At 48.2% G+C, this 27710-nt stretch overlaps 1 protein-coding gene across 2 annotated transcripts in view; it reads right to left on the reverse strand.

Annotated features, from left to right (window-relative positions):
* Positions 1 to 27710, reverse strand: part of LOC141273185 (caspase-7-like) — a 274614-nt gene that overhangs the window by 244610 nt on the left and 2294 nt on the right. For both annotated transcript variants that reach the window (XM_073684670.1, XM_073684671.1), the window contains one exon: positions 22145 to 22273. In XM_073684670.1, coding sequence (XP_073540771.1) covers positions 22145 to 22272 — 128 coding nt within the window. In that variant the 5' untranslated portion in view covers position 22273. The remainder of the gene's footprint in view (positions 1 to 22144; positions 22274 to 27710) is intronic.

Consider the following 27710-nt stretch of genomic DNA (forward strand, 5'->3'; position numbering starts at 1 on the left):
CTGTCTGCTGAGCTGTGTATCTAATCCTCTCCTGTGTGATACTGTCTGCTGTGCTGTGTATCTAATCTTCTCCAGTGTGATACTGTCTGCTGAGCCGTGTATCTAATCCTATCCTGTGTGATACTGTCTGCTGAGCCGTGTATCTAATCCTATCTTGTGTGATACTGACTGCTGAGCCGTGTATCTAATCCTATCCTGTGTGATACTGTCTGCTGAGCCGTGTATCTGATCCTCTCCTGTGTGATACTGACTGCTGAGCCGTGTATCTAATCCTATCCTGTGTGATACTGTCTGCTGAGCCGTGTATCTAATCCTATCCTGTGTGATACTGTCTGCTGAGCCGTGTATCTAATCCTCTCCTGTGTGATACTGTCTGCTGAGCTGTGTATCTAATCCCATCCTGTGTGATACTGTCTGCTGAGCTGTGTATCTAATCCTCTCCTGTGTGATACTGTCTGCTGAGCCGTGTATCTAATCCTATCCTGTGTGATACTGTCTGCTGAGCCGTGTATCTAATCCTATCCTGTGTGATACTGTCTGCTGAGCCGTGTATCTAATCCTATCCTGTGTGATACTGTGCTGAGCCGTGTATCTAATCCTATCCTGTGTGATACTGTCTGCTGAGCCGTGTATCTAATCCTCTCCTTTGTGATACTGTCTGCTGAGCTGTGTATCTAATCCTCTCCTGTGTGATACTGTCTGCTGAGCTGTGTATCTAATCCTCTCCTTTGTGATACTGTCTGCTGAGCTGTGTATCTAATCCTCTCCTGTGTGATACTGTCTGCTGAGCTGTGTATCTAATCCTCTCCTGTGTGATACTGTCTGCTGTGCTGTGTATCTAATCCTCTCCTTTGTGATACTGTCTGCTGAGCTGTGTATCTAATCCTATCCTGTGTGATACTGTCTGCTGAGCTGTGTATCTAATCCTCTCCTTTGTGATACTGTCTGCTGAGCTGTGTATCTAATCCTCTCCTGTGTGATACTGTCTGCTGAGCTGTGTATCTAATCCTCTCCTGTGTGATACTGTCTGCTGTGCTGTGTATCTAATCTTCTCCAGTGTGATACTGTCTGCTGAGCCGTGTATCTAATCCTATCCTGTGTGATACTGTCTGCTGAGCTGTGTATCTAATCCTCTCCTGTGTGATACTGTCTGCTGAGCTGTGTATCTAATCCTCTCCTGTGTGATACTGTCTGCTGTGCTGTGTATCTAATCTTCTCCAGTGTGATACTGTCTGCTGAGCCGTGTATCTGATCCTCTCCTGTGTGATACTGACTGCTGAGCCGTGTATCTAATCCTATCCTGTGTGATACTGTCTGCTGAGCCGTGTATCTAATCCTCTCCTGTGTGATACTGTCTGCTGAGCTGTGTATCTAATCCTATCCTGTTTGATACTGTCTGCTGAGCAGTGTATCTAATCCCATCCTGTGTGATACTGTAATGTTTCCGTCTGTCTGCCCCCTACTGGTCGTATCCAGGTATCGCACATTGATCCAGGACTAGAATAACCGGCTGCAGCAGGAAGAAGTGAGAAATCTACATGTAGAAAGTCCCTGCACTGGATACGGGGCGACGTGTACAATACCGCCGTATACAGGGATACAGGATATACACTGGATGGCGCAGTCTATAATGCCGCCATACAGCCACCAGATGACAGGGGCACAATAATGCCGTCATTTACTTTCTATATATAACCAGGTATAGACTATAAACCAGCCAGGACGATACTCAGAACACTGCCTAATACTGCCCATATAATAGTATCAGTCTCACCAGGAGCATATATAGTGCGGTATAACAGCGGCATACGGTGCCGTACACTGACATGGAGCGAGGGGCAGAGGACGCTCATTCACTGCCACACACGCCGCCCATAGAGCAGCGCGGCACTCACTGGAGTCAATGGAAGCTGCGCACAACAGACATCACATGACCTGACAGTGTGAACATGGTTCAAGAGACTAAAACCAGGACCCAGACACGACTGCATCACTGAACACCACCAACCACCCGTCCAACAGGACCGGACCATAGAGGAAAACAGGATCCAACAGGAAGGGGTCATAGAGGAAAACAGGATCCAACAGGACGGGGCCATAGAGGAAAACAGGATCCAAAAGGACCGGGCCATAGAGGAAAACAGGATCCAAAAGGACGGGGCCATAGAGGAAAACAGGATCCAAAAGGACCGAACCATAGAGGAAAACAGGATCCAAAAGGACGGGGCCATAGAGGAAAACAGGATCCAAAAGGACCGAACCATAGAGGAAAACAGGATCCAAAAGGACCGAACCATAGAGGAAAACAGGATCCAAAAGGACCGAACCAATGAGGAAAACAGGATCCAAAAGGACAACAGGATCCAAAAGGACCGGACCATAGAGGAAAACAGGATCCAACAGGACCGGACCATAGAGGAAAACAGGATCCAACAGGACCGGACCATAGAGGAAAACAGGATCCAACAGGACCGGACCATAGAGGAAAACAGGATCCAACAGGACGGGGCCATAGAGGAAAACAGGATCCAAAAGGACGGGGCCATAGAGGAAAACAGGATCCAAAAGGACGGGGCCATAGAGGAAAACAGGATCCAAAAGGACGGGGCCATAGAGGAAAACAGGATCCAAAAGGACGGGGCCATAGAGGAAAACAGGATCCAAAAGGACCGGACCATAGAGGAAAACAGGATCCAACAGGACGAGGTCATAGAGGAAAAAGGATCCAGCCAGACCGGACCATAGAGGAAAACAGGATCCAACAGGACGAGGTCATAGAGGAAAAAGGATCCAGCCAGACCGGACCATAGAGGAAAACAGGATCCAACAGGACAGTGCCATAGAGAAAAGTAGATACCAAACAGGGACAGTGTAGAACCCCTCCATACTGCACTAGAGGGCAGACAGAAGGGTTAAAATGACCCTTTAAAGAAGCATATACCATGATTAAGGCGTTAAGCTGAAACTTGTTTCTTCTCTGTCCATTGGATCTCATTTGGTGATCTGCTACTACAGTTTTTAATGTGATCAATAAACTTCATTCTTTTATATTTTTTCGGCTACCGCTGGAGGACTTTCTTGTTTTTCAGCCATTTGTCTCCACGTCTGAGACTGGGACGGCTGCGTGCGCTGCCTAACAGATGAAGGCTGCTAATCCACATCATGAGCTGACGATTCCTCCACCCCATTCCCCTCCGTTTTCTTTAAAGAACCAATGACCCTAAAATGATGGTTATTTCGTGCTGTAAAAACATTGAGCCTCGTATTGTCTGTTTTATCAGACCACAAGAGAATTGTGAATGCAGCTCTGGATGTGAATGGAGTGTAAGACAAGATGTAAAGTGCAAAGCTGCACAGCAATATACATGGGACAGACCTGCACCAACAATGGGGCCGTAAGGGCTCCCCAAGCTCCATCTTCAGCTTTGGCCTGGGCATTGCCTCCAAAAGCAGTACTGGGAGTGTAAGGCCGCGTTCACACCTTCAGTATTTTACATCAGTATTTATAAACCAAAAATCAGGAGAGGAACAATCAGCGGGAACATATAATAGAAACACGTCACCACTTCTGTATTATCACCCACTCCTGGTTTTGGCTACAAATGCTGATGTCAAATACTGACCAAATACTGAGTGTGTGAACATGGCCTAAGGACCAAGATATCAATGTTTTCCTGGGAGGTCATAGGACTGCAAAAGAATAGGAACATTCTTACACTTCAAAGTCGTTTTCCTGCATCTGAAGAACAATCCGGATCTTTCTCGTAGTTCAGAAAATCAGCAATTATGTGAACGTCAGCGGGAAACAATAAGATGCAAATCAGGCAGGTCAGCCCGAGGTCTGTGCAGCGCAGCACACACGGCGTATACGGCGTATACTGTGTGCTGGGCCCAAGTGTCAGGTTTGTGTCCTGCTCTGCCACCGCCGGAGTTCAGGGATATTATCTGGTCATCTTTAGCATACGGTCGGCCTCAGATCCACCGGTCCAGAGCAGGAGTCAGATCCAAATATTATGGGCCAGAACCAGATCCGCCGGTCCAGGGCAGGCGTCAGATCCAGACATCATGGCCGGCACCAGATCCGCAGGTCCAGGGCAGGCGTCAGATCCAGACATCGTGGGCCGGCACCAGATCCACCGTTCCAGGGCAGGTGTCAGATCCAGACATCATGGCCGGCACCAGATCCGCCGGTCCAGGGCAGGTGTCAGATCCAGACATCGTGGGCCGGCACCAGATCCACCGTTCCAGGGCAGGTGTCAGATCCAGACATCATGGCCGGCACCAGATCCGCCGGTCCAGGGCAGGTGTCAGATGCAGACATCGTGGGCTGGCACCAGATCCACCGGTCCAGGGCAGGCGTCAGATCCAGACATCGTGGGTCAGCACCAGATCCGCCGGTCCAGGGCAGGTGTCAGATCCAGACATCGTGGGCCGGCACCAGATCCGCCGGTCCAGGGCAGGTGTCAGATCCAGACATCGTGGGCCGGCACCAGATCCACGGGTCCAGGGCAGGCGTCAGATCCAGACATCGTGGGTCAGCACCAGATCCGCCGGTCCAGGGCAGGTGTCAGATCCAGACATCGTGGGTCAGCACCAGATCCGCCGGTCCAGGGCAGGTGTCAGATCCAGACATCGTGGGCCGGCACCAGATCCACGGGTCCAGGGCAGGCGTCAGATCCAGACATAGTGGGCCGGCACCAGATCCGCCGGTCCAGGGCAGGCGTCAGATCCAGACATCGTGGGCAGGCACCAGATCCGCCGGTCCAGGGCAGGCGTCAGATCCAGACATCGTGGGCCGGCACCATATCCGCCGGTCCTGGGCAGGTGTCAGATCCAGACATCGTGGGTCGGCACCAGATCCGCCGGTCCAGGGCAGGTGTCAGATCCAGACATCGTGGGCCGGCACCAGATCCGCCGGTCCAGGGCAGGCGTCAGATCCAGACATCGTGGGCCGGCACCAGATCCGCCGGTCCAGGGCAGGCGTCAGATCCAGACATCGTGGGCCGGCACCAGATCCGCCGGTCCAGGGCAGGCGTCAGATCCAGACATCGTGGGCCGGCACCAGATCCGCCGGTCCTGGGCAGGTGTCAGATCCAGACATCGTGGGTCGGCACCAGATCCGCCGGCCTTGGGTGATATTTCAGGACTCAGTTTGGATATCAGCCGGTTACTTGCTGCGTCTCTTTGTATAATGACGAGTTTTGCATCTTTCTAACAGACATTGGTTTTCAATTCTTCACCATTTTCTAGATCTCTGCTTGATGACAGTAAATGGGAACATTTTGAGGCTGATATCTTGTACTTCTGACAGCTGAGGGTTTGTTACAATAACATCCAGCCCTGACAATCCCTCCGGCACACAAAGCTTTCTATTTTTTCTGTTCTACTTTGTATCAGTGCAGGTGAAATGTATCACTGTGGGATCCAGGATCACAGAGGGTTGTGTAGATTGGACACAATTGTAGCAAACCCTCAGCTGTGAGAATCATTAGGTCAGGATGGAAATAAATAAGGGTGCGGTCTTTTTTATTTTTTTGTGTTTGATGTGTGCAGAGTAGAGACGGCACCGCTCCGCGTGGACCGTAGACAGACGTGCGGCTCTCTACGTTTTGGGTCGGAACCAAGAATGAGGAGATCCCTGATCCGGCTCCCCTCTCATCGGCTGTCAATCAATGACCCCCCACCCCATGCACGAGATCTGTGGGTCCGGCCGTCCTACACCTAATGTGTATGGGCAGATGCTCCTAACTTTCCATGAACCCAATAATCTAAATGTAATTGTCCTATAATCCGTCAGAATAATGGGGTCCTGCTTATGAGGTGTGTGACCGGCCTCGTCCTTGCTGTGGGGTCCTCGCTGTGGGGTCCTCGCTGTGGGGTCAGCGCCTGCGGATCTTCGTCCTTACAGCGGATTCAGGTGTCTGTGAATCTGGGACAGGATCCAGGAACCAGAGAAACAAAGGAAGCAAGAAAGCCACATTAACCCCAAAATCTCCAGTATAGGACGGCGGGTGCCTAAATAACGGCTCATACGGCAGCACGGTGGCTCAGTGGTTAGCAGTGTACTATATACAGGGCAACACGGTGGCTCAGTGGTCAGCACTGTACTATATATAGGGCAGCACAGTGGCTCAGTGGTCAGCACTGTACTATATACAGGGCAACACGGTGGCTCAGTGGTCAGCACTGTACTATATATAGGGCAGCACAGTGGCTCAGTGGTTAGCACTGTACTATATATAGGGCAGCATGGCGGCTCAGTGGTTAGCACTGTACTATATACAGGGCAGCACGGTGGCTCAGTGGTCAGCACTGTACTATATACAGGGCAGCACGGTGGCTCAGTGGTAAGCACTGTACTATATACAGGGCAGCACGGTGGCTCAGTGGTCAGCACTGTACTATATACAGGGCATCACGGTGGCTCAGTGGTAAGCACTGTACTATATACAGGGCAGCACGGTGGCTCAGTGGTCAGCACTGTACTATATACAGGACATCACGGTGGCTCAGTGGTCAGCACTGTACTATATACAGGGCAACACGGTGGCTCAGTGGTCAGCACTGTACTATATATAGGGCAGCACAGTGGCTCAGTGGTTAGCACTGTACTATATATAGGGCAGCATGGCGGCTCAGTGGTTAGCACTGTACTATATACAGGGCAGCACGGTGGCTCAGTGGTCAGCACTGTACTATATACAGGGCAGCACGGTGGCTCAGTGGTAAGCACTGTACTATATACAGGGCAGCACGGTGGCTCAGTGGTCAGCACTGTACTATATACAGGGCATCACGGTGGCTCAGTGGTAAGCACTGTACTATATACAGGGCAGCACGGTGGCTCAGTGGTCAGCACTGTACTATATACAGGACATCACGGTGGCTCAGTGGTTAGCACTGTACTATATACAGGACATCACGGTGGCTCAGTGGTTAGAACTGTTACTTTGCATTGCTGGGGTCCTGGGCTCAAATCCCACCAAGGACGACATCTGCAAGGAGTTTGTATGTTCTCCCCGTGTTTATGGGGGTTTCCTCCGGGTTCTCCGGTTTCCTCCCACACTCCAAAGACTGATAGGAAATGTAGATTGTGAGCCCTGATGGGGACAGTTATGATGTCTGTGAAGAGCTGCGGAATTAATGGCGCTATATAAGTGAGTAAAATTAATAAAAACAAGGTTTGTCACCTGGATCATGTGACAGTGATAAAGGAGCAGGATTTACCCTTCTGTAGCTGGGAAAGCTGGGTGACAAAAGAGGCTGGAAACTGTAACAATGGATCAGTCATCACCCAGCTTTCCTAGACTCAGATAAAATGGATTTCCCCTTCAATCTGCTGTTTTGCAGGTGACATTTCTTCTACAATGGACACAACTCTTTCTACAGGCAGAAGACTCATCTCCAGCGCTCTTCTACCACCATCTAGTGGCCACGCGGTGCAGTGCACATAGATTTACATTCAGCTGCTCTATAGTTGAAAATACAGGAGGACGATGAATTGTTCTGTGGACAATTGTTTTCTCCCTGAAAAGGGAGTGGATCTTTTTTTTTTTTTATTAATACAAAGTATTTAATTATTTTTATTTAAATAATTAATTAAAATAACAGTACCACCAAACACGCTCCAGGCACGCACAGGTCACGTCTGGAGCCGGCTGCCTGCGGCCATGAAGCAGAGAACAATCCTCTGAGCTCCACTAAATCTCTGTGGCCGGGACTTGTATCCAGAAGCAACGCTGGCAGCACCGGATTCCAACAATACAAGTATTGGATGGTGTGGAGATGGGCTGCAGCGGTGAATGGGAGCAGCTCTCAGGGGCTACAGCATACAGCCCCCCACATGTGTTCATCTCCTATAAGGAAATCTGCTCTGGTGAGCAGCCCCGATATCCAGCGATAGGGAGATCACACGCGTATCACAGAAATGGCGCTGCACTGAAATTCTACAACATAACTCCCCTCCAAACTTACAGAAGATGAGTGGAGGAGGGACGCCACTCGTGGGAGGAGGGACGCCACTCGTGGGAGGAGGGACGCCACTCGTGGGAGGAGGGACGCCACTCGTGGGAGGAGAGACGCCACTCGTGGGAGGAGAGACGCCACTCGTGGGAGGAGGGACGCCACTCGTGGGAGGAGAGACGCCACTCGTGGGAGGAGAGACGCCACTCGTGGGAGGAGAGACGCCACTCGTGGGAGGAGTTCCAGCACAACCTATCTGCAATGCTACATAAGGCCGGTTTCACACGTCTGTATATTTCCGGTACCGGAGATTGCCGTGTGTGGCAGCCGTCTGCCACATCACGATCACACGTACTGGCGCTTGGGAATCAGCTGTACAGTCAGCGCTGTTCCCAAGTGCCGGGTGCTGAACGCTGCCCTCATCATTGTCCCCTGACGACGCTGTGATCAGCACCAGCAGGGAACAATGATGAGAGTAGTAGTGTCTGCTCCCGCTGTCTCCACCTGTAAAAATAAGAATAAAATAAAAAATCCTTATACTCACCTGTCCTAAGTGACCCTCGCTGTAATCCATGCAACCGAACAGCAGAGGAGCCGGGGAGAATGACTCCTGCAGCGAGCAGTCATTCTCCCAGGCTCCTCTGCTGAGCAGTCACATGGATTACAGCGAGGGACACTTATACTCACCTGTCCCAAGGATTTTATTCTTATTTTTACACAGGCACACTGTGGGAGCAGACACTACTACCCTCATCATTGTCCCTGTTGGTGCTGATTGCAGAGCCGGCAGGGAACCATGATGAGGGCAGTGTTCAGCACCCGGCGCTTGGGAATAGCGCTAACTGTACACTGATTCCCAAGCGCCAGTACGATGTCATCCATGTGTGTTCAGTGTGAGACACTTTTGCGGACTGTGCATCCCCAAAAAACATGTCCATGGAAACACACTGACATGTGCGCAGACCCATAGATTTGAATGTATCTACGTGTGTCAGTTTCTCCAGTACGTGTGGAAACTGTCACCAAACTTACCGGAGACACTGACATGTGAAAGGGCCCTAACACAAGTTACTTTTCTTTGTAAATGTAAGCAGCGGCTCCCTCTAGTGGCCAACAGTGGGAAATACAGAAAATTAAATTATTTAGATTTTCTGTAATTAAAAAAAATACATAAAATAGTTGCAAATGATATAATCGTATGATTTAGGAAACGGTCATGTTGAAATTGGTATCTTCTCTGCAGGCAGGATGGTGCAGAGCAGGAGGAGCTGATCGGATTGCTATATATTTCTGTGTGAAGCTTCGGTATAACTTGTAGTTTATTCATTAAAATCCCTGGTGCTGGAATTTTCCCTATGGTTCATTTTGATCACTGTGATAGGGGTCTAGTTTCCAAAATGGTGTCACTTGTGGGGGTACATTTCCACTGTTTAGGCACATCAGGGGCTCTCCAAACGCAACATGGCGTCCGCTAATTATTCAAGCAAATTTTACAATCAAAAAAGTCAAATGGCGCTCCTTCCCTTCCGAGCCCTGTCGTGCGCCCAAACAGTAGTTTTCCCCCACATATGGGGTATTGGCGTGCCCAGGGGAAATTGCACAACACATTTTGTGGCCCATTTTCTCTTGTTACCCTTGAGAAAATTAAAAATGTGGGGCCTGAAGTAACATTTGTGTGAAAAAAAAAGTTAAAATGTTCATTTTTTTCCCTTTCATGTTGCTTCAGTTCCTGTGAAGCACCTGAAGGGTTAATAAAGTTCTTGAATGTGGTTTTGAGCATCTTGAGGGGTGCAGTTTTTAGAATGGTGTCACTTTGGGGTATTTTCTGTCATAAAGACCCCTCAAAGTGACTTCAAATATGATGTGGTCCCTAGAAAATGAGAAATCGCTGGTCAACTTTTTAACCCTTATAGCTCCCTAATAAAAAAAAATTTTGGTTCCAAAATTCTGTGGATGTAAAGTAGACATGTGGGAAATGTTATTTGTTAACCATGTTGTGTGACATATCGCTCTGATTTAAGGGCAAGAAAATTCAAAGTTTAAAAATTGCAAAGTTTTCATCAAATTACAGGGTTTTTTTCACAAATAAACGCAAGTTATATCGAAGAAATTTTACCACAATCATGAAGTACAATATGTCATGAAAAAAACAGTCTCAGAATCAGCGGGATCCGTTGAAGAGTTCCAGCGGTCATGGTGCACATTGGCACAAATGACAACGTTAGAGGTAGGTGGAAGGTCCTTACAGATGATTTCAGGGAATTAGGCTGCAAGCTTAAAGCAAGGACCTCCAAGGTGGTATTCTCTCAAATACTACCTTTACCACGTGCCACACCAGAGGGGCAATGGGAGATTAGGGAGATAAATAAGTGGCTCAGGAACTGATGTAGGAAGAAGGGGTTTGGGTTCCTGGAGAACTGGGCCGACTTCTCAGTTGGCTACAGACTCTACGCTAGGGACCGGCTGCACCTCAATGGGGAGGGTGCAGCTGTGCGGGGGGAGAAAATGGCTAGAAGGTTGGAGGAGTGTTTAAACTAGGGATTGGGGGGGGTATTCATTTTATAGGTGGGGGAGATAGTGCAGATAGTGACCTGGGCACAAATAAAGAAATTGTGGTTGGGGTTAGACCAGTCAATATAGTAAGAAGGGATAGAGGTACAGAGAGATACATAAAATGCATGTACACTAATGCCAGAAGCCTCACCAACAAAATGGAGGAATTAGAATAAATTTTGTTGGAAAATAATTCTGACATGGTGGGGATATCTGAGACGTGGCTGGACGAGAGCCGTGACTGGGCAGTTAATTTACAGGGCTATAGTCTGTTCAGAAATGACCGTACAGACAAGCGAGGGGGGGGTGTTTATATGTAAAATCATCCTTATAACCTGTCTTGCGGGAGGATATATGTGAATCTAATGGAAATGTAGAGTCCCTGTGGGTGAAGATAAGGGGAGGGGGAAAAAATAATAAATTACTGATAGGGGTTTGTTATAAGTCTCCCAAAATAATGGAAGTAGCGGAGAATATCCTCATAAAGCAAATAGATGAAGCAGCGACTCAAGGAGAAGTCATTATTATGGGGGACTTCAACTACCCTGAAATACATTGGGGGACAGAAACCTGGAGTTCAGGCAAAGGAAATAGGTTTTTGACAACTATGAGAGACAATTACCTTTCACAACTGGTTCAGGACCCAACAAGAAGGGGGGCGCTGCTAGACCTAATATTAACCAACAGGCCAGACCGCATATCAGATATACGAGATGGGGGTCACTTGGGTAATAGTGATCACAAAATAATACATTTTCATGCATCCTTTAATAAGATGTGTAGTAGAAGGGTTACAAGGACACTAAACTTCAGGAAGGCAAATCTCCAACGGTTGAGAGATGATCTTAGTGCAATAAACTGGGACGATATCCTGAGACATAAAGCTACACAAAGCAAATGGGAGACATTTATTAGCATCCTGAATAGGAGCTGTGCACAATATATACCCTATGAGAATAAACATGCTAGAAATAGGAGGAAACCACTATGGCTAAACAGAGCTGTAAGGGGCGCAATAAGTGACAAAAAGAAAGCATTTAGAGAACTAAAGCAAGTAGGTAGTGATGAGGCATTAAATAAATACAGAAAATTAAATAAATTCTGTAAAAACCAAATCAAGGCAGCAAAGACTGAGACAGAGAGAATCATTGCCAGAGAAAGTAAAAATAACCCCAAAATATTCTTTAACTACACAAATAGTAAAAAAACTAAAAAATGATAGTGTTGCCCCCCTTAAAAATAGTCTGGGTGAAATGGTGGATGAGGATGAGGAAAAAGCCAATATGCTAAATGATTTTTTTTCAACCGTACTTACACAAGAAAATCGCATGACAGAACGCATGATTAGTGATAACAAAAATTCTCCAGTAAATGTCACTTGCTTAACCCAGCAGGAAGTACGGCGGCGTCTAAAAATCACTAAAGTTGACAAATCCCCGGGCCCGGATGGGATACACCCGCGAGTACTGCAGGAATTAAGTAACGTCATAGATAGACCATTATTTTTAATCTTTAAAGATTCCATAATAACAGGGTCTGTACCACAGGACTGGCGTATAGCAAATGTGGTGCCAATATTCAAAAAGGGGACAAAAACCGAACGTGGAAATTATAGGCCGGTAAGCTTAACCTCTACTGTGGGTAAAATCCTGGAGGGTTTCCTAAGAGATGCTATACTAGAGTATCTGAAGAAGAAGAACCTCATGACCCAATATCAACATGGGTTTACGAGGGACCGTTCCTGTCAGACTAATCTGATCAGTTTTTATGAAGAGGTAACTTCCGGACTGGACCAAGGAAATGCAGTGGATGTTGTGTATATGGACTTTTCAAAAGCTTTTGATACGGTTCCACACAAAAGGTTGATACATAAAATGAGAACAATGGGGATAGGGGAAAATATATGTATGTGGGTTAAGAATTGGCTCAGTGATAGGAAACAAAGGGTGGTTATTAATGGAAAACATTCAGACTGGGTCTCAGTTAACAGTGGGGTACCACAGGGGTCAGTATTGGGCCCTCTTCTTTTTAACATATTTATTAATGACCTTGTAGGGGGCATACAGAGTAATATTTCAATATTTGCAGATGACACTAAACTCTGCAGGGTAATCAATACAGAGGAGGACAATTTTATATTACAGGAGGATCTATGTAAACTAGAAGCTTGGGCTGATAAATGGCAAATGAGCTTTAATGGGGATAAATGTAAGGTAATGCACTTGGGCAGAGGAAACAAAATGTATAATTATATGCTTAATTGTAAAACACTGGGCAAAACTGTCACTGAAAAAGACCTGGATGTATTGGTGGACGACAAGCTCACGTTTAGTGGCTTGGGGGGTCTGCAATACCAAGACAGGTTATTAGAGGACTGGGGGGTCTGCAATACCAAGACAGGTTATTAGAGGACTGGGGGGTCTGCAATGCCAAGCCAGGTTATTAGAGGACTGGGGGGTCTGCAATGCCAAGCCAGGTTATTAGAGGACTGGGGGGTCTGCAATACCAAGCCAGGTTATTAGAGGACTGGGGGGTCTGCAATACCAAGCCAGGTTATTAGAGGACTGGGGGGTCTGCAATACCAAGCCAGGTTATTAGAGGACTGGGGGGTCCGCAATGCCAAGCCAGGTTATTAGAGGACTGGGGGGTCCGCAATGCCAAGCCAGGTTATTAGAGGACTGGGGGGTCCGCAATGCCAAGACAGGTTATTAGAGGACTGGGGGGTCCGCAATACCAAGACAGGTTATTAGAGGACTGGGAGGTCAGCAATACCAAGACAGGTTATTAGAGGACTGGGGGGGTCTGCAATACCAAGACAGGTTATTAGAGGACTGGGGGGTCCGCAATACCAAGACAGGTTATTAGAGGACTGGGAGGTCAGCAATACCAAGACAGGTTATTAGAGGACTGGGGGGTCTGCAATACCAAGACAGGTTATTAGAGGACTGGGGGGTCTGCAATACCAAGACAGGTTATTAGAGGACTGGGGGGTCCGCAATACCAAGACAGGTTATTAGAGGACTGGGGGGTCAGCAATACCAAGACAGGTTATTAGAGGACTGGGAGGTCAGCAATACCAAGACAGGTTATTAGAGGACTGGGAGGTCAGCAATACCAAGACAGGTTATTAGAGGACTGGGGGGTCTGCAATACCAAGACAGGTTATTAGAGGACTGGGGGGTCTGCAATACCAAGACAGGTTATTAGAGGACGGGGGGGGGTCTGCAATACCAAGACAGGTTATTAGAGGACTGGGGGGTCTGCAATACCAAGACAGGTTATTAGAGGACTGGGGGGTCTGCAATACCAAGACAGGTTATTAGAGGACTGGGGGGTCTGCAATACCAAGACAGGTTATTAGAGGACGGGGGGGTCTGCAATACCAAGACAGGTTATTAGAGGACTGGGGGGTCTGCAATACCAAGACAGGTTATTAGAGGACGGGGGGGTCTGCAATACCAAGACAGGTTATTAGAGGACGGGGGGGTCTGCAATACCAAGACAGGTTATTAGAGGACTGGGGGGTCCGCAATGCCAAGACAGGTTATTACACTTGGGGTTATTTACTGTGGAAAGACGAAGGCTCAGGGGTGATCTTATTACTATGTAGAAGTATATGAGGGGACAGTACAAAGACCTTTCTACTGATCTTTTTACTCTGAGGCCAGAGACGGGGACAAGGGGGCATCTTCTACGTCTGGAGGAAAGAAGGTTTAATCATAATCACAGACGCGGATTCTTTACTGTAAGAGCAGTGAGACTATGGAGCTCTCTGCCGCATGATGTTGTAATGAGTGATTCACTACGAACATTTAAGAAGGGCCTGGATGCCTTTCTGGAAAAGTATAATATTACAGGTTATATATAATAGATTCCTTGATAGGGCGTTGATCCAAGGAACTAGTCTGATTGTCGTATGGAGTCGGGAAGGGATTTTTTTCCCCAATGTGGAGCTTAGTGTTTGCCACATGTTTTTTTTTTGCCTTCCTCTGGATCAACATGTTCGGTTATGGGGTGAACTAGATGGACTTAGTCTTCCTTCAACCTTAAAAACTATGCTACTATGTTACCTCATAAAGTGACAGTGGTCAGAATTGTAAAATTTGGCCAGCACATAATTGGCTCTGTCCTTAAGGGGTTAAAAGACTAAAATACAAGTTATACTGAATATTTTCCAACAAACTGATATATTATTCTGCTCAGCTTCTCTTTCACTACACTGTACCATTCACAGGTCAGACTACATGCTCAACATGGCAACGCACAGGACAAGATTTCAGTAGAGGCCAGAAGAATTCTGGCATCGGATCTACACAGAAGAGAAGTCATCAACAACCAAAAGAATATAACCCGATGAAAAGGTCAGATGTGAATTACAAAACCCCCTGATGAAGGACGGACTGAAACGCGCGTCGGGGTGAGCGCCACAAAAGCGGCAGGACACTGTTCGGCTTAGGGCTTGTGCAACAACTGTTCTTACAACAACAAGGTACGAACACAGTTATAATCCTATGTATAGATGCATATATGTATAGGACATATATAGTATGGATCAATAGATTGTATTGTTTGAGTAACGCCATAAATACCTTTTGGAGGATACATCTTTGGCTTAGGGATTAGTGCAATTACTTTGACTGATCACCTCTCACATAATTTACCTCCTATTAATGATTCTATTTATATATATGATGCTCCTTGGTGAGATGTATTTATCTTTTTTACTAATCTATAGTGATTGATTTAATACTAGACATACTGTGATAATTTTGCACTCACAATCAGTTTTCTCTGACCTTGCTCTGGGGTCTGCCCTGCACTTGATGTATTCTATTATGCTTCATTCAATTTGAACTGATCTATTTGCACTATTTTATCATGTGCGCTCCTTTTCTTTGCCACCACGTACCCTACTGTGTAAGTAAAGGTTTTTTATTCTAATTCACATCTGACTTAATCGGGCTATATTCTTTTGGTTGTTCTCCTTCTGATTGAGTGAGCTCCCTCTAGTGGTGGCTGTATAAATCTGTATGTAGTGAGCTCCCTCTAGTGGTGGCTGTATAAATCTGTATGTAGTGAGCTCCCTCTAGTGGTGGCTGTATAAATCTATATGTAGTGAGCTCCCTCTAGTGGTGGCTGTATAAATCTATATGTAGTGAGCTCCCTCTAGTGGTGGCTGTATAAATCTATATGTAGTGAGCTCCCTCTAGTGGTGGCTGTATAAATCTGTATATAGTGAGCTCCCTCTAGTGGTGGCTGTATAAATCTGTATGTAGTGAGCTCCCCCTAGTGGTGGCTGTATAAATCTGTATGTAGTGAGCTCCCTCTAGTGGTGACTGTATAAATCTGTATGTAGTGAGCTCCCCTTAGTGGTGACTGTATAAATCTGTACGTAGTGATCTCTCCCTTGTGGTGGCTGTATAAGTCTGTATGTAGTGATCTCCCCCTAGTGGTGGCTGTATAAATCTGTATGTAGTGAGCTCCCCCTAGTGGTGGCTGTATAAATCTGTATGTAGTGAGCTCCCCCTAGTGGTGGCTGTATAAATATGTATATAGTGAGCTCCCCCTTGTGGTGGCTGTATAAATCAGTATGTAGTGAGCTCCTCCTAGTGGTGGCTGTATAAATCTGTATGTAGTGAGCTCCCCCTAGTGGTGACTGTATAAATCTGTATGTAGTGAGCTCCCCCTAGTGGTGACTGTATAAATCTGTATGTAGTGATCTCCCCCTAGTGGTGGCTGTATAAGTCTGTATGTAGTGATCTCCCCCTAGTGGTGGCTGTATAAATCTGTATGTAGTGAGCTCCCTCTAGTGGTGACTGTATAAATCTGTATGTAGTGAGCTCCCCTTAGTGGTGACTGTATAAATCTGTATGTAGTGATCTCTCCCTTGTGGTGACTGTATAAATATGTATGTAGTGATCTCCCCCTAGTGGTGGCTGTATAAATCTGTATGTAGTGAGCTCCTCCTAGTGGTGGCTGTATAAATCTGTATGTAGTGAGCTCTCCCTAGTGGTGGCTGTATAAATCTGTATGTAGTGAGCTCCCCTAGTGGTGACTGTATAAATCTGTATGTAGTGAGCTCCCTCTAGTGGTGACTGTATAAATCTGTATGTAGTGAGCTCCCTAGTGGTGGCTGTATAAATCTGTATGCAGTGAGCTCCCTCTAGTGGTGACTGTATAAATCTGTATGTAGTGATCTCCCCCTAGTGGTGGCTGTATAAGTCTGTATGTAGTGAGCTCCTCCTAGTGGTGGCTGTATAAATCTGTATGTACTGAGCTCCCCCTAGTGGTGACTGTATAAATCTGTATGTAGTGATCTCCCCCTAGTGGTGGCTGTATAAATCTGTATGTAGTGAGCTCCCCCTAGTGGTGACTGTATAAATCTGTATGTAGTGAGCTCCCTCTAGTGGTGGCTGTATAAATCTGTATGTAGTGAGCTCCCTCTAGTGGTGGCTGTATAAATCTGTATGTAGTGAGCTCCCCTAGTGGTGACTGTATAAATCTGTATGTAGTGATCTCCCCCTAGTGGTGGCTGTATAAATCTGTATGTAGTGAGCTCCCCTTAGTGGTGGCTGTATAAATCTGTATGTAATGAGCTCACTCTAGTGGTGGCTGTATAAATCTGTATGCAGTGAGCTCCCTCTAGTGGTGACTGTATAAATCTGTATGTCGTGAGCTCCCTCTAGTGGTGACTGTATAAATCTGTATGTAGTGAGCTCCCTCTAGTGGTGGCTGTATAAATCTGTATGTAGTGAGCTCCCTCTAGTGGTGGCTGTATAAATCTGTATGTAGTGAGCTCCCCTAGTGGTGACTGTATAAATCTGTATGTAGTGAGCTCCCTCTAGTGGTGACTGTATAAATCTGTATGTAGTGAGCTCCCCCTAGTGGTGGCTGTATAAATCTGTATGCAGTGAGCTCCCTCTAGTGGTGGCTGTATAAATCTGTATGTAATGAGCTCACTCTAGTGGTGGCTGTATAAATCTGTATGCAGTGAGCTCCCTCTAGTGGTGACTGTATAAATCTGTATGTCGTGAGCTCCCTCTAGTGGTGGCTGTATAAATCTGTATGTAGTGAGCTCCCCTTAGTGGTGACTGTATAAATCTGTATGTAGTGAGCTCCCTCTAGTGGTGGTTGTATAAATCTGTATGTAGTGATCTCTCCTTTGTGGTGACTGTATAAGTCTGTATGTACAGATTTATGCAGTCACCACTAATAGGAGCTCACTACATACAGATTTATACAGCCCCCACTAGAGGGAGCTCACTACATATAGATTTATATAGCCCCCACTAGAGGGAGCTCACTACATATAGATTTATATAGCCCCCACTAGAGGGAGCTCACTACATATAGATTTATACAGTCACCACTAATAGGAGCTCACTACATACAGATTTATACAGTCACCACTAGGGGGAGCTCACTACATGCAGATTTATACAGCCCCCACTAGAGGGAGCTCACTACATACAGATTTATACAGCCACCACTAGAGGGAGCTCACTACATACAGATTTATGCAGTCACCACTAGGGGGAGCTCACTACATATAGATTTATACAGTCACCACTAGGGGGAGCTCACTACATATAGATTTATACAGCCACCACTAGATGGAGCTCACTACATATAGATTTATACAGCCACCACTAGATGGAGCTCACTACATATAGATTTATACAGCCACCACTAGATGGAGCTCACTACATACAGATTTATACAGCCACCACTAGAGGGAGCTCACTACATACAGATTTATACAGTCACCACTAGGGGGAGCTCACTACATATAGATTTATACAGTCACCACTAGGGGGAGCTCACTACATATAGATTTATACAGCCACCACTAGAGGGAGCTCACTACATACAGATTTATACAGCCACCACTAGGGGGAGCTCACTACATACAGATTTATACAGCCACCACTAGAGGGAGATCACTACATACAGATTTATACAGTCACCACTAATAGGAGCTCACTACATACAGATTTATACAGCCACCACTAGAGGGAGCTCACTACATACAGATTTATACAGTCACCACTAGAGGGAGCTCATTACATACAGATTTATACAGCCACCACTAGAGGGAGATCACTACATACAGATTTATACAGTCACCACTAATAGGAGCTCACTACATACAGATTTATACAGTCACCACTAGAGGGAGCTCACGACATACAGATTTATACAGTCACCACTAGGGGGAGCTCACTACATACAGATCTATATGTAGTGAGGTCCCTCTAGTGGTGGCTGTATAAATCTGTATGTAGTGAGCTCCCTCTAGTGGGGGCTATATAAATCTATATGTAGTGAGCTCCCTCTAGTGGGGGCTATATAAATCTATATGTAGTGAGCTCCCTCTAGTGGGGGCTATATAAATCTATATGTAGTGAGCTCCCTCTAGTGGGGGCTATATAAATCTATATGTAGTGAGCTCCCTCTAGTGGGGGCTATATACAGTGCTGGCCAAAAGTATTGGCACCCCTGCAATTCTGTCAGATAATACTCAGTTTCTTCCTGACAATGATTGCAATCACAAATTCTTTGGTATTATTATCTTCATTTAATTTGCTTGCAAGGAAAAAACACAAAAGAGAATAAAGCAAAAATCAAATCATTGATCATTTCACACAAAACTCCAAAAAAGGGCCGGACAAAAGTATTGGCACCCTCAGTCTAATACTTGGTTGCACAACCTTTAGCTAAAATAACTGAACAACCGCTTCCGGTAACCATCAATGAGTTTCTTACAATGCTCTGCTGGAATTGTAGACCATTCTTCTTTGGCAAACTGCTCCAGGTCCCTGATATTTGAAGGGTGCCTTCTCCAAACTGCCATTTTGACATCTCTCCACAGGTGTTCTATGGGATTCAGGTCTGGACTCATTGCTGGCCACCTTAGAAGTCTCCAGTGCTTTCTCTCAAACCATTTTATAGTGCTTTTGGAAGGGTGTTTTGGGTCATTGTCCTGCTGGAAGACCCATGACCTCTGAGGGAGACCCAGCTTTCTCACACTGGGCCCTACATTATGCTCAAAATTTGTTGGTAGTCTTCAGACTTCATAATGCCATGCACACGGTCAAGCAGTCCAGTGCAAGAGGCAGCAAAGCAACCCCAAAACATCAGGGAACCTCCGCCATGTTTGACTGTAGGGACCGTGTTCTTTTCTTTGAATGCCTCTTTTTTTTTCCTGTACACTCTATGTTGATGCTTTTTGCCAAAAAACTCTACTTTTGTCTCATCTGACCAGAGAACTTTCTTCCAAAACGTTTTAGACTTTCTCAGGTAAGTTTTGGCAAACTCCAGCCTGGCTTTCTTATGTCTCGGGGTAAGAAGTGGGGTCTTCCTGGGTATCCTACCATACAGTCCCTTTTCATTCAGACGCCGACGGATAGTACGGGTTGACACTGTTGTACCCTCGGACTGCAGGGCAGCTTGAACTTGTTTGGATGTTAGTCGAGGTTCTTTATCCACCATCCGCACAATCTTGCGTTGAAATCTCTCGTCAGTTTTTCTTTCCCGTCCACATCTAGGGAGGTTAGCCACAGTGCCATGGGCTTTACACTTCTTGATGACACTGCGCACGGAAGACACAGGAACATTCAGGTCTTTGGAGATGGACTTGTAGCCTTGAGATTGCTCATGCTTCCTCACAATTTGGTTTCTCAAGTCCTCAGACAGTTCTTTGGTCTTCTTTCTTTTCTCCATGCTCAATGTGGTCACACAAGGACACAGGACAGAGGTTGAGTCAACTTCAATCCATGTTAACTGGCTGCAAGTGTGATTTAGTTATTGCCAACACCTGTTAGGTGCCACAGGTAAGTTACAGGTGCTGTTAATTACACCAATTAGAGAAGCATCACATGATTTTTCAAAGGGTGCCAATACTTTTGTCCACCCCCTTTTTTTAGGTTTGGTGTGGAATTGTATCCAATTTGGCTTTAGGACAATTCTTTTTGTGTTTTTTCATTGAAGACAAATTAAAAGAAGAGAATAATACCAAAGAATTTGTGATTGCAATCATTTTCAGGAAGAAACTGAGTATTATCTGACAGAATTGCAGGGGTGCCAATACTTTTGGCCAGCACTGTAAATCTATATGTAGTGAGCTCCCTCTAGTGGGGGCTATATAAATCTATATGTAGTGAGCTCCCTCTAGTGGGGGCTATATAAATCTATATGTAGTGAGCTCCCTCTAGCGGTGGCTGTATAGATCTGTATGTAATGAGGTCCCTCTAGCGGGGGCTGTATAAATCTGTATGTAGTGAGCTCCCTCTAGTGGTGACTGTATAAATCTATATGTAGTGAGCTCCCTCTAGTGGTGGCTATATAAATCTGTATGTAGTGAGCTCCCTCTAGTGGTGGCTGTATAAATCTGTATGTAGTGAGCTCTCTCTAGTGGTGGCTGTATAAATCTGTATATAGTGAGCTCCCTCTAGTGGTGGCTGTATAAATCTGTATGTAGTGAGCTCCCTCTAGTGGTGACTGTATAAATCTATATGTAGTGAGCTCCCTCTAGCGGGGGCTATATAAATCTATATGTAGTGAGCTCCCTCTAGTGGTGGCTGTATAGATCTGTATGTAATGAGGTCCCTCTAGCGGGGGCTGTATAAATCTGTATGTAGTGAGCTCCCTCTAGTGGTGACTGTATAAATCTATATGTAGTGAGCTCCCTCTAGTGTGGGCTATATAAATCTGTATGTAGTGAGCTCCCTCTAGTGGTGGCTGTATAAATCTGTGTATGTAGTGAGCTCCCTCTAGTGGTGACTGTATAAATCTATATGTAGTGAGCTCCCTCTAGTGGGGGCTATATAAATCTGTATGTAGTGAGCTCCCCCTAGTGCTGACTGTATATATTTGTATGTAGTGAGCTCCCCCTAGTGGTGATTGTATAAATCTGTATGTAGTGAGCTCCCTCTAGTGGTGATTGTATAAATCTGTATATAGTGAGCTCCCTCTAGTGGTGGCTATATAAATCTGTATATAGTGAGCTCCCTCTAGTGGTAGCTGTATAAATCTGTATATAGTGAGCTCCCTCTAGTGGTAGCTGTATAAATCTGTATGTAGGCAGCTCCCCCTAGTGGTGACTGTATAAATCTGTATGTAGTGAGCTCCCTCTAGTGGGGGCTATATAAATCTGTATGTAGTGAGCTCCCCCTAGTGCTGACTGTATATATTTGTATGTAGTGAGCTCCCCCTAGTGGTGATTGTATAAATCTATATGCACCTGTATAAGGCGAGTCTCATTCAATTTACAGTAGAAACTAGTGGATGCCTTGATTTTTTTCACACGCAGATTCAGTTAGTGGGGAAAAAACCCTCACTCCTCTTCATCCGCCCCATTGAATTTTTTTCATGGACAAAAACCCAGTTGTGTGAAAATCCGGAGTTCTCAGCAGTGGAGACGCAGCATGAAGTAGGAAAATGGAGGCGGAGGGTTTCCACTTCCTGTCACTTAATTCCACTTAATAAAAACTAACTAAAAAAAAGCCCAAAAAACACCAATAAAAGCCTCCCTCTTTCGGCCTCCTGCACCCTCTTGGCCTCTAGTTGCCTTCTCACCTTGACCTCCCCTATAGAACACCATTTGCTCTCCACCATTGATCGCTCTCACCTGGAGAATATTGAAAATTTTTGACTGCGGTCGGGTCTGGCATCCACATGGTCCTCCGTCTCCTCATTGCCCGAGTCCTCCTCCTTCAGACGGGTGTCAGGGATTACAGAGTCCTGCTGCTCCGCCATCCTGCAGAGGACACATACAAGGTGCTGAGAGTCAAGGCTGTCAGTGCATTAGGAGGCTCAGGATGAGCAATGCGGCGAGTCCCCCGTCCTCCCTGTTACCAAACTGTTATGTGACCAGCGTCAGCGGTGAAACGTCCCATCGCACAAGCAGAAGCTGCGTCAGCGAGCGGAGATCGTAAAGGTGTAGAGAGCAGAAGTAAGAAGTCTAGAAGGACGCCAGGTGCCGGATTACAAGGCATGGAAGGAATAAAGGAGGTAAAGAAGGGGACGAGAAGGGGACGAGAAGGGGACGAGAAGACTACAGGCTTTTATCTTATCCTAGGCTTTTATTTTATTTTGGAGAGGATGAGCCTCTCTCCGATTCTCTCCACAGCGAGAGGGACCCTTTATAGCCTAAAACTTGAGAAGAGCAATGACATCACCAGTCCTCCCCATATACTGCTCCATCGTCCTTCTCATATAACCCCTCCCCCTAAAGATGACATCACTACCTCTATCCATGACATCACCAGTCCTCCCCATATACTGCTCCATCGCCCTTCTCATATAACCCCTCCCCCTAAAGATGACATCACTACCTCTATCCATGACATCACCAGTCCTCCCCATATACTGCTCCATCGCCCTTCTCATATAACCCCTCCCCCTAAAGATGACATCACTACCTCTATCCATGACATCACCAGTCCTCCCCATATACTGCTCCATCGCCCTTCTCATATAACCCCTCCCCCTAAAGATGACATCACTACCTCTATCCATGACATTGTAGCACCCTGAGGATTCGGCTGCTACAGGGGTATTGCACCTCAACCCAGAGGTGTGATATTCCACTCCCGGGTAAGGATGGAGTGTGGAACTGAGCTCAGTTAGCTGCATGCACTACACACATCCCATTTCCGAGGAACAGACCGATGGTACTCCCACTAGAGAAATGTGCAGGTACGACAGTGTCTGTTCCTGGCTGGAGTGGGAGGGGGGTGGAACATCCCAGTAGTGTAGGGCAGATAGGGGGAGCAGCCTGGGTAAAGCTAGGAGCTCATTGGGTGCTGGTCACCTGAGCTCACACATAGAGGGAGTATATAAGGTGGGCACCATCTTAGATCAGGGTCAGTCAGTGAGACGTCAGTCTTTGCAGAGGAGTCTTTTGCAGAAGGCTGGTCAGTCTGTCAGTCTTTTGCAGAGCAGTGGAGGAAAGCAGAGGAGCAGAGCAGCCCCAAGGCCAAGAGTGAGAGAGGAGAAAGAAAGACCCAGAGGGGGAGAAAGAAGGAACTCTGAGAGCCCAAACTAAATCAAAGGGTGAAGAGTTGGCAACAGGGTACCGGATCCCAAGCTGGCAGAGGCTACAGCACACCTTAGCCAGGAACCGGAGGCCGTGGGCAGACTCTGCCACGGCCACCCACTATATCCACCCGGAAGGCAGACCACGCATAGGGTCAGGGAACCCAGAGACAAGGGTTTACCACCAAGAGGCCCGAGGGAGCCGGACATAGGTGGATCCCTGGTGGGGAAGGCCAGAGACGAGGACAGGACAGAAAGGGAGCTCAGAACCACGCTCCAGAACTACTTGGGGGTTGGCCGAGTCCAGGACCTGGTGGACGCAGCACGGCTCGGGTGGTCACTCAAGGCCGGAGTGACCGGTTCAAGAACAGCAGTAAGTAAACAAACCCTGAACTGCACAGCCCGACTCTGACTCTCATTACCATCCTCACTGCACCTCCACAACCACCATCCTCTGCACCTGACCCCCTGAGGCTATACCCCTCCCGTTGGGGGTTATTCTACCTGGGCTGCACAAACACCATCAGCCTCAGCGGACCCTGCTGCAGCGGCGGCCGTAGTGACCGCAATTCAACGGGTGGCGTAGTCGACATAAAGAACTTTAGTAACATCATAAGGACTGCCACACACTGAGCTTGACACCCTGGGCACGGACCGGGTCACAGCCACTCGGAGACTACAACCCCCATCTGATCCGGCTCCGGGTATCCCCAACAACACTGGCCCAGGGGGCGCGTCAATTTTGGCGTAGTCGGCAGGATAACGTGCCCGCAACAACCGGGTACTGCGTGCCTGAAGAGAAGTTCACCGTTACCTTAAAAAGAAGTCTCCTGCCGGTTCCGGAGGGTCCCCGCCATCGGGCCCCATCACAGGTCGTTTCCCGCCGGTTGTCCGCCATTTGCAGTTTTTTTCCCCGCCATCCATGGAGTTTCCCGCCACTGGGAGACGATTCCCGCCATTTCCGAAGATTTCCCGCCTTGGAAGAGCGGACGCCATTATGGGCGTGCCAGAGGGTGGCAAGAGGCCACCTCCCATCGTGGGCCAGGTCGAAGAATGGCGCCAAAAGCGGAAACCGCGCCCACCAACAGAGACTGTGATGCTAGAAGTGTCCATCAGCGTAAGAGAACTGCCCCTGGAACTGACAATCACCAAGTTGCCCCGGGACCACCCTCGATGTGGGCGGAGACAGAAGAAGAGAACAAAGATGGGTGTCGCCTGGAGCAGTCTGGAGAGAGCGCACCCAGAGACAAGACATCTGGAGGAAGAGCCAGGCAGGACCGACCCAGCGGTCAGGAGCCTGATGCGGGCCGCCACTCCAGGCAGCACCGACCCAGTGGTCAGGAGCCTGTTGCAGGTCGCCACTCCAGAAGGCCTGCTGGAGATCCTAACACAGCTCCCCCGAGACCGGGAGTGTGCACAGACCGCGCTGGAGGGCCTCGCACAGAGGTTGGCCCGGGTGCAACGAGAGACGTTGGCGGAGTGGAGCCGAGAGATGGCCCAGCAGACCGAGACTCGTCAGCGGAGCACGCCACCCGAGACGAGGAGACAGACCGCCTCTGAGGATGGCGCAGGAGGACTGAAGGCCGGAGACGGCGCCGAGAAGGGAGCCGAACGAATGGAGGCAGGTAAAGGGGACGTCACTACCCCGAGCTGGGAAACCGCGTGCCTGCCCCAGCTCCCCGTCGCAGAGCCCGAAGTTCCCCCTGCCGTGCCCGTCGCTGCAACGTCACCGCCGCAGACTAGGCCTCAAACGGAAGCCGCGACCCCTGTGACATCACACGCCTCGACCCCGAGCGTGGCCAAGCAGGAAGTACCATCGGCCTGGTCGCAAGGCCTAGTACCCCCGGGCGCCGCAATACCAACAGCGCCCCCTACCTCCGCGGAGCCACCGGCCTGGCCGCAGGGCCGAGTAACCACGGGCGCCGCCGTTCTTACGGTGCCCTTTTCCTTTCGCGTGCCCCAAGCCTGGTCGCAAGGCCTGGTCAACCCGGGCGCCGCTACCACCACGGCGCCCATAACACCTAAAGTACCGCACCTGGGTGAGGACCTGTTCGCCCAGCATACGTGCCCGGATGGGCAGCCCTTCGTATGGCCCCAGGAATACATCCAGCTGGAGCTGCAAAAAGCAAGGGCCATGTGCGAACCCCTGATCCCGGCTCCAAAGCCCATAAAGAGGATCACGCCCCCGCTAGAAGAGACCCAGTTTGAGTGGGATCCCACCGGAGAAGACCTCATGGGGTTCACTCAGGAGACTCGGGCGGCCGCAGCAGAGCGTGCAGAGTGCTGCCGGCAGCAGCTCGAGGTCTTTGAGAGGGAGCGGAGAGAGAGGCGGGTCCGGGAACAACAAGCCCAAATAAGGAGCGCGGAGCAGAAGAGCCGGACCAGAAGAGACCCCCGTGCAGCGCATGGTCCCCGTACCATCGGGACTGTGATAAAGTTCAATCTGCAGCATGGGTGGGGTTTCATCAGGGATCACCGCACCCCAGGCGACGTCTTCGTGACCAGGAGAGACGTTGAGTCCCACCTACCGGAGGGACACAGAGGTCGTGACCTTTATATAGGGGACGAGGTCACCTTCACCCGGCACAAGTGTGCCAAAGGACCCTACGCCCTCCATGTGCATCGCCTGACGGAGGAGGAGCTGCGGTGTGAGGAGGAGCAAGAGGACCTGGACGGGTCTGAAACTGAAACTGTCCACAAAGAAGGAGCAGGAGGACGCCGTCGTTGAAGTACGGTAGAGAGAGACTGTACATAGTTACCCGTTAGGGTATAAGAACTGTTCTAGTTAAAATATGTTCCCCGTTGGGACCAGCCAAGAGTGAACTGTTAACCCCGTGTGTCCCTATTCCCACTGGCCGAGGACTGAGAGCGGCCATATCCCCTTGTATATAGTTGCGCTTCCTAAAGCGCCCCCTACTGGTTTTATAGGAAACTGTTTTATTCCAAAAGAGACTGTCGCACTTTACCCGGTCACAAGTTGCACCGTGACCGGAGGAGCCAGAAGCAAGAAAAGTCTACAAGAATGTTATTTATGAAAAAGTTTTATTGCCGATATATATATGATGATGTTTTATATGTTTATGTTTTATGAAAAAAAAATGTATGTTTGTGGATGTTTATATCTTACAGCCCGAGGACGTGCTGTGATTTACCAGGGGGGAATGTAGCACCCTGAGGATTCGGCTGCTACAGGGGTATTGCACCTCAACCCAGAGGTGTGATATTCCACTCCCGGGTAAGGATGGAGTGTGGAACTGAGCTCAGTTAGCTGCATGCACTACACACATCCCATTTCCGAGGAACAGACCGATGGTACTCCCACTAGAGAAATGTGCAGGTACGACAGAGTCTGTTCCTGGCTGGAGTGGGAGGGGGGTGGAACATCCCAGTAGTGTAGGGGCAGATAGGGGGAGCAGCCTGGGTAAAGCTAGGAGCTCATTGGGTGCTGGTCACCTGAGCTCACACATAGAGGGAGTATATAAGGTGGGCACCATCTTAGATCAGGGTCAGTCAGTGAGACGTCAGTCTTTGCAGAGGAGTCTTTTGCAGAAGGCTGGTCAGTCTGTCAGTCTTTTGCAGAGCAGTGGAGGAAAGCAGAGGAGCAGAGCAGCCCTAAGGCCAAGAGTGAGAGAGGAGAAAGAAAGACCCAGAGGGGGAGAAAGAAGGAACTCTGAGAGCCCAAACTAAATCAAAGGGTGAAGAGTTGGCAACAGGGTACCGGATCCCAAGCTGGCAGAGGCTACAGCACACCTTAGCCAGGAACCGGAGGCCGTGGGCAGACTCTGCCACGGCCACCCACTATATCCACCCGGAAGGCAGACCACGCATAGGGTCAGGGAACCCAGAGACAAGGGTTTACCACCAAGAGGCCCGAGGGAGCCGGACATAGGTGGATCCCTGGTGGGGAAGGCCAGAGACGAGGACAGGACAGAAAGGGAGCTCAGGACCACGCTCCAGAACTACTTGGGGGTTGGCCGAGTCCAGGACCTGGTGGACGCAGCACGGCTCGGGTGGTCACTCAAGGCCGGAGTGACCGGTTCAAGAACAGCAGTAAGTAAACAAACCCTGAACTGCACAGCCCGACTCTGACTCTCATTTCCATCCTCACTGCACCTCCACAACCACCATCCTCTGCACCTGACCCCCTGAGGCTATAC

This window comes from Phyllobates terribilis, unplaced genomic scaffold, assembly GCF_046119375.1.
Source record: "Phyllobates terribilis strain yellow unplaced genomic scaffold, ASM4611937v1 Scaffold_5__5_contigs__length_657084704, whole genome shotgun sequence".
Classification (NCBI taxonomy): domain Eukaryota; kingdom Metazoa; phylum Chordata; class Amphibia; order Anura; family Dendrobatidae; genus Phyllobates; species Phyllobates terribilis.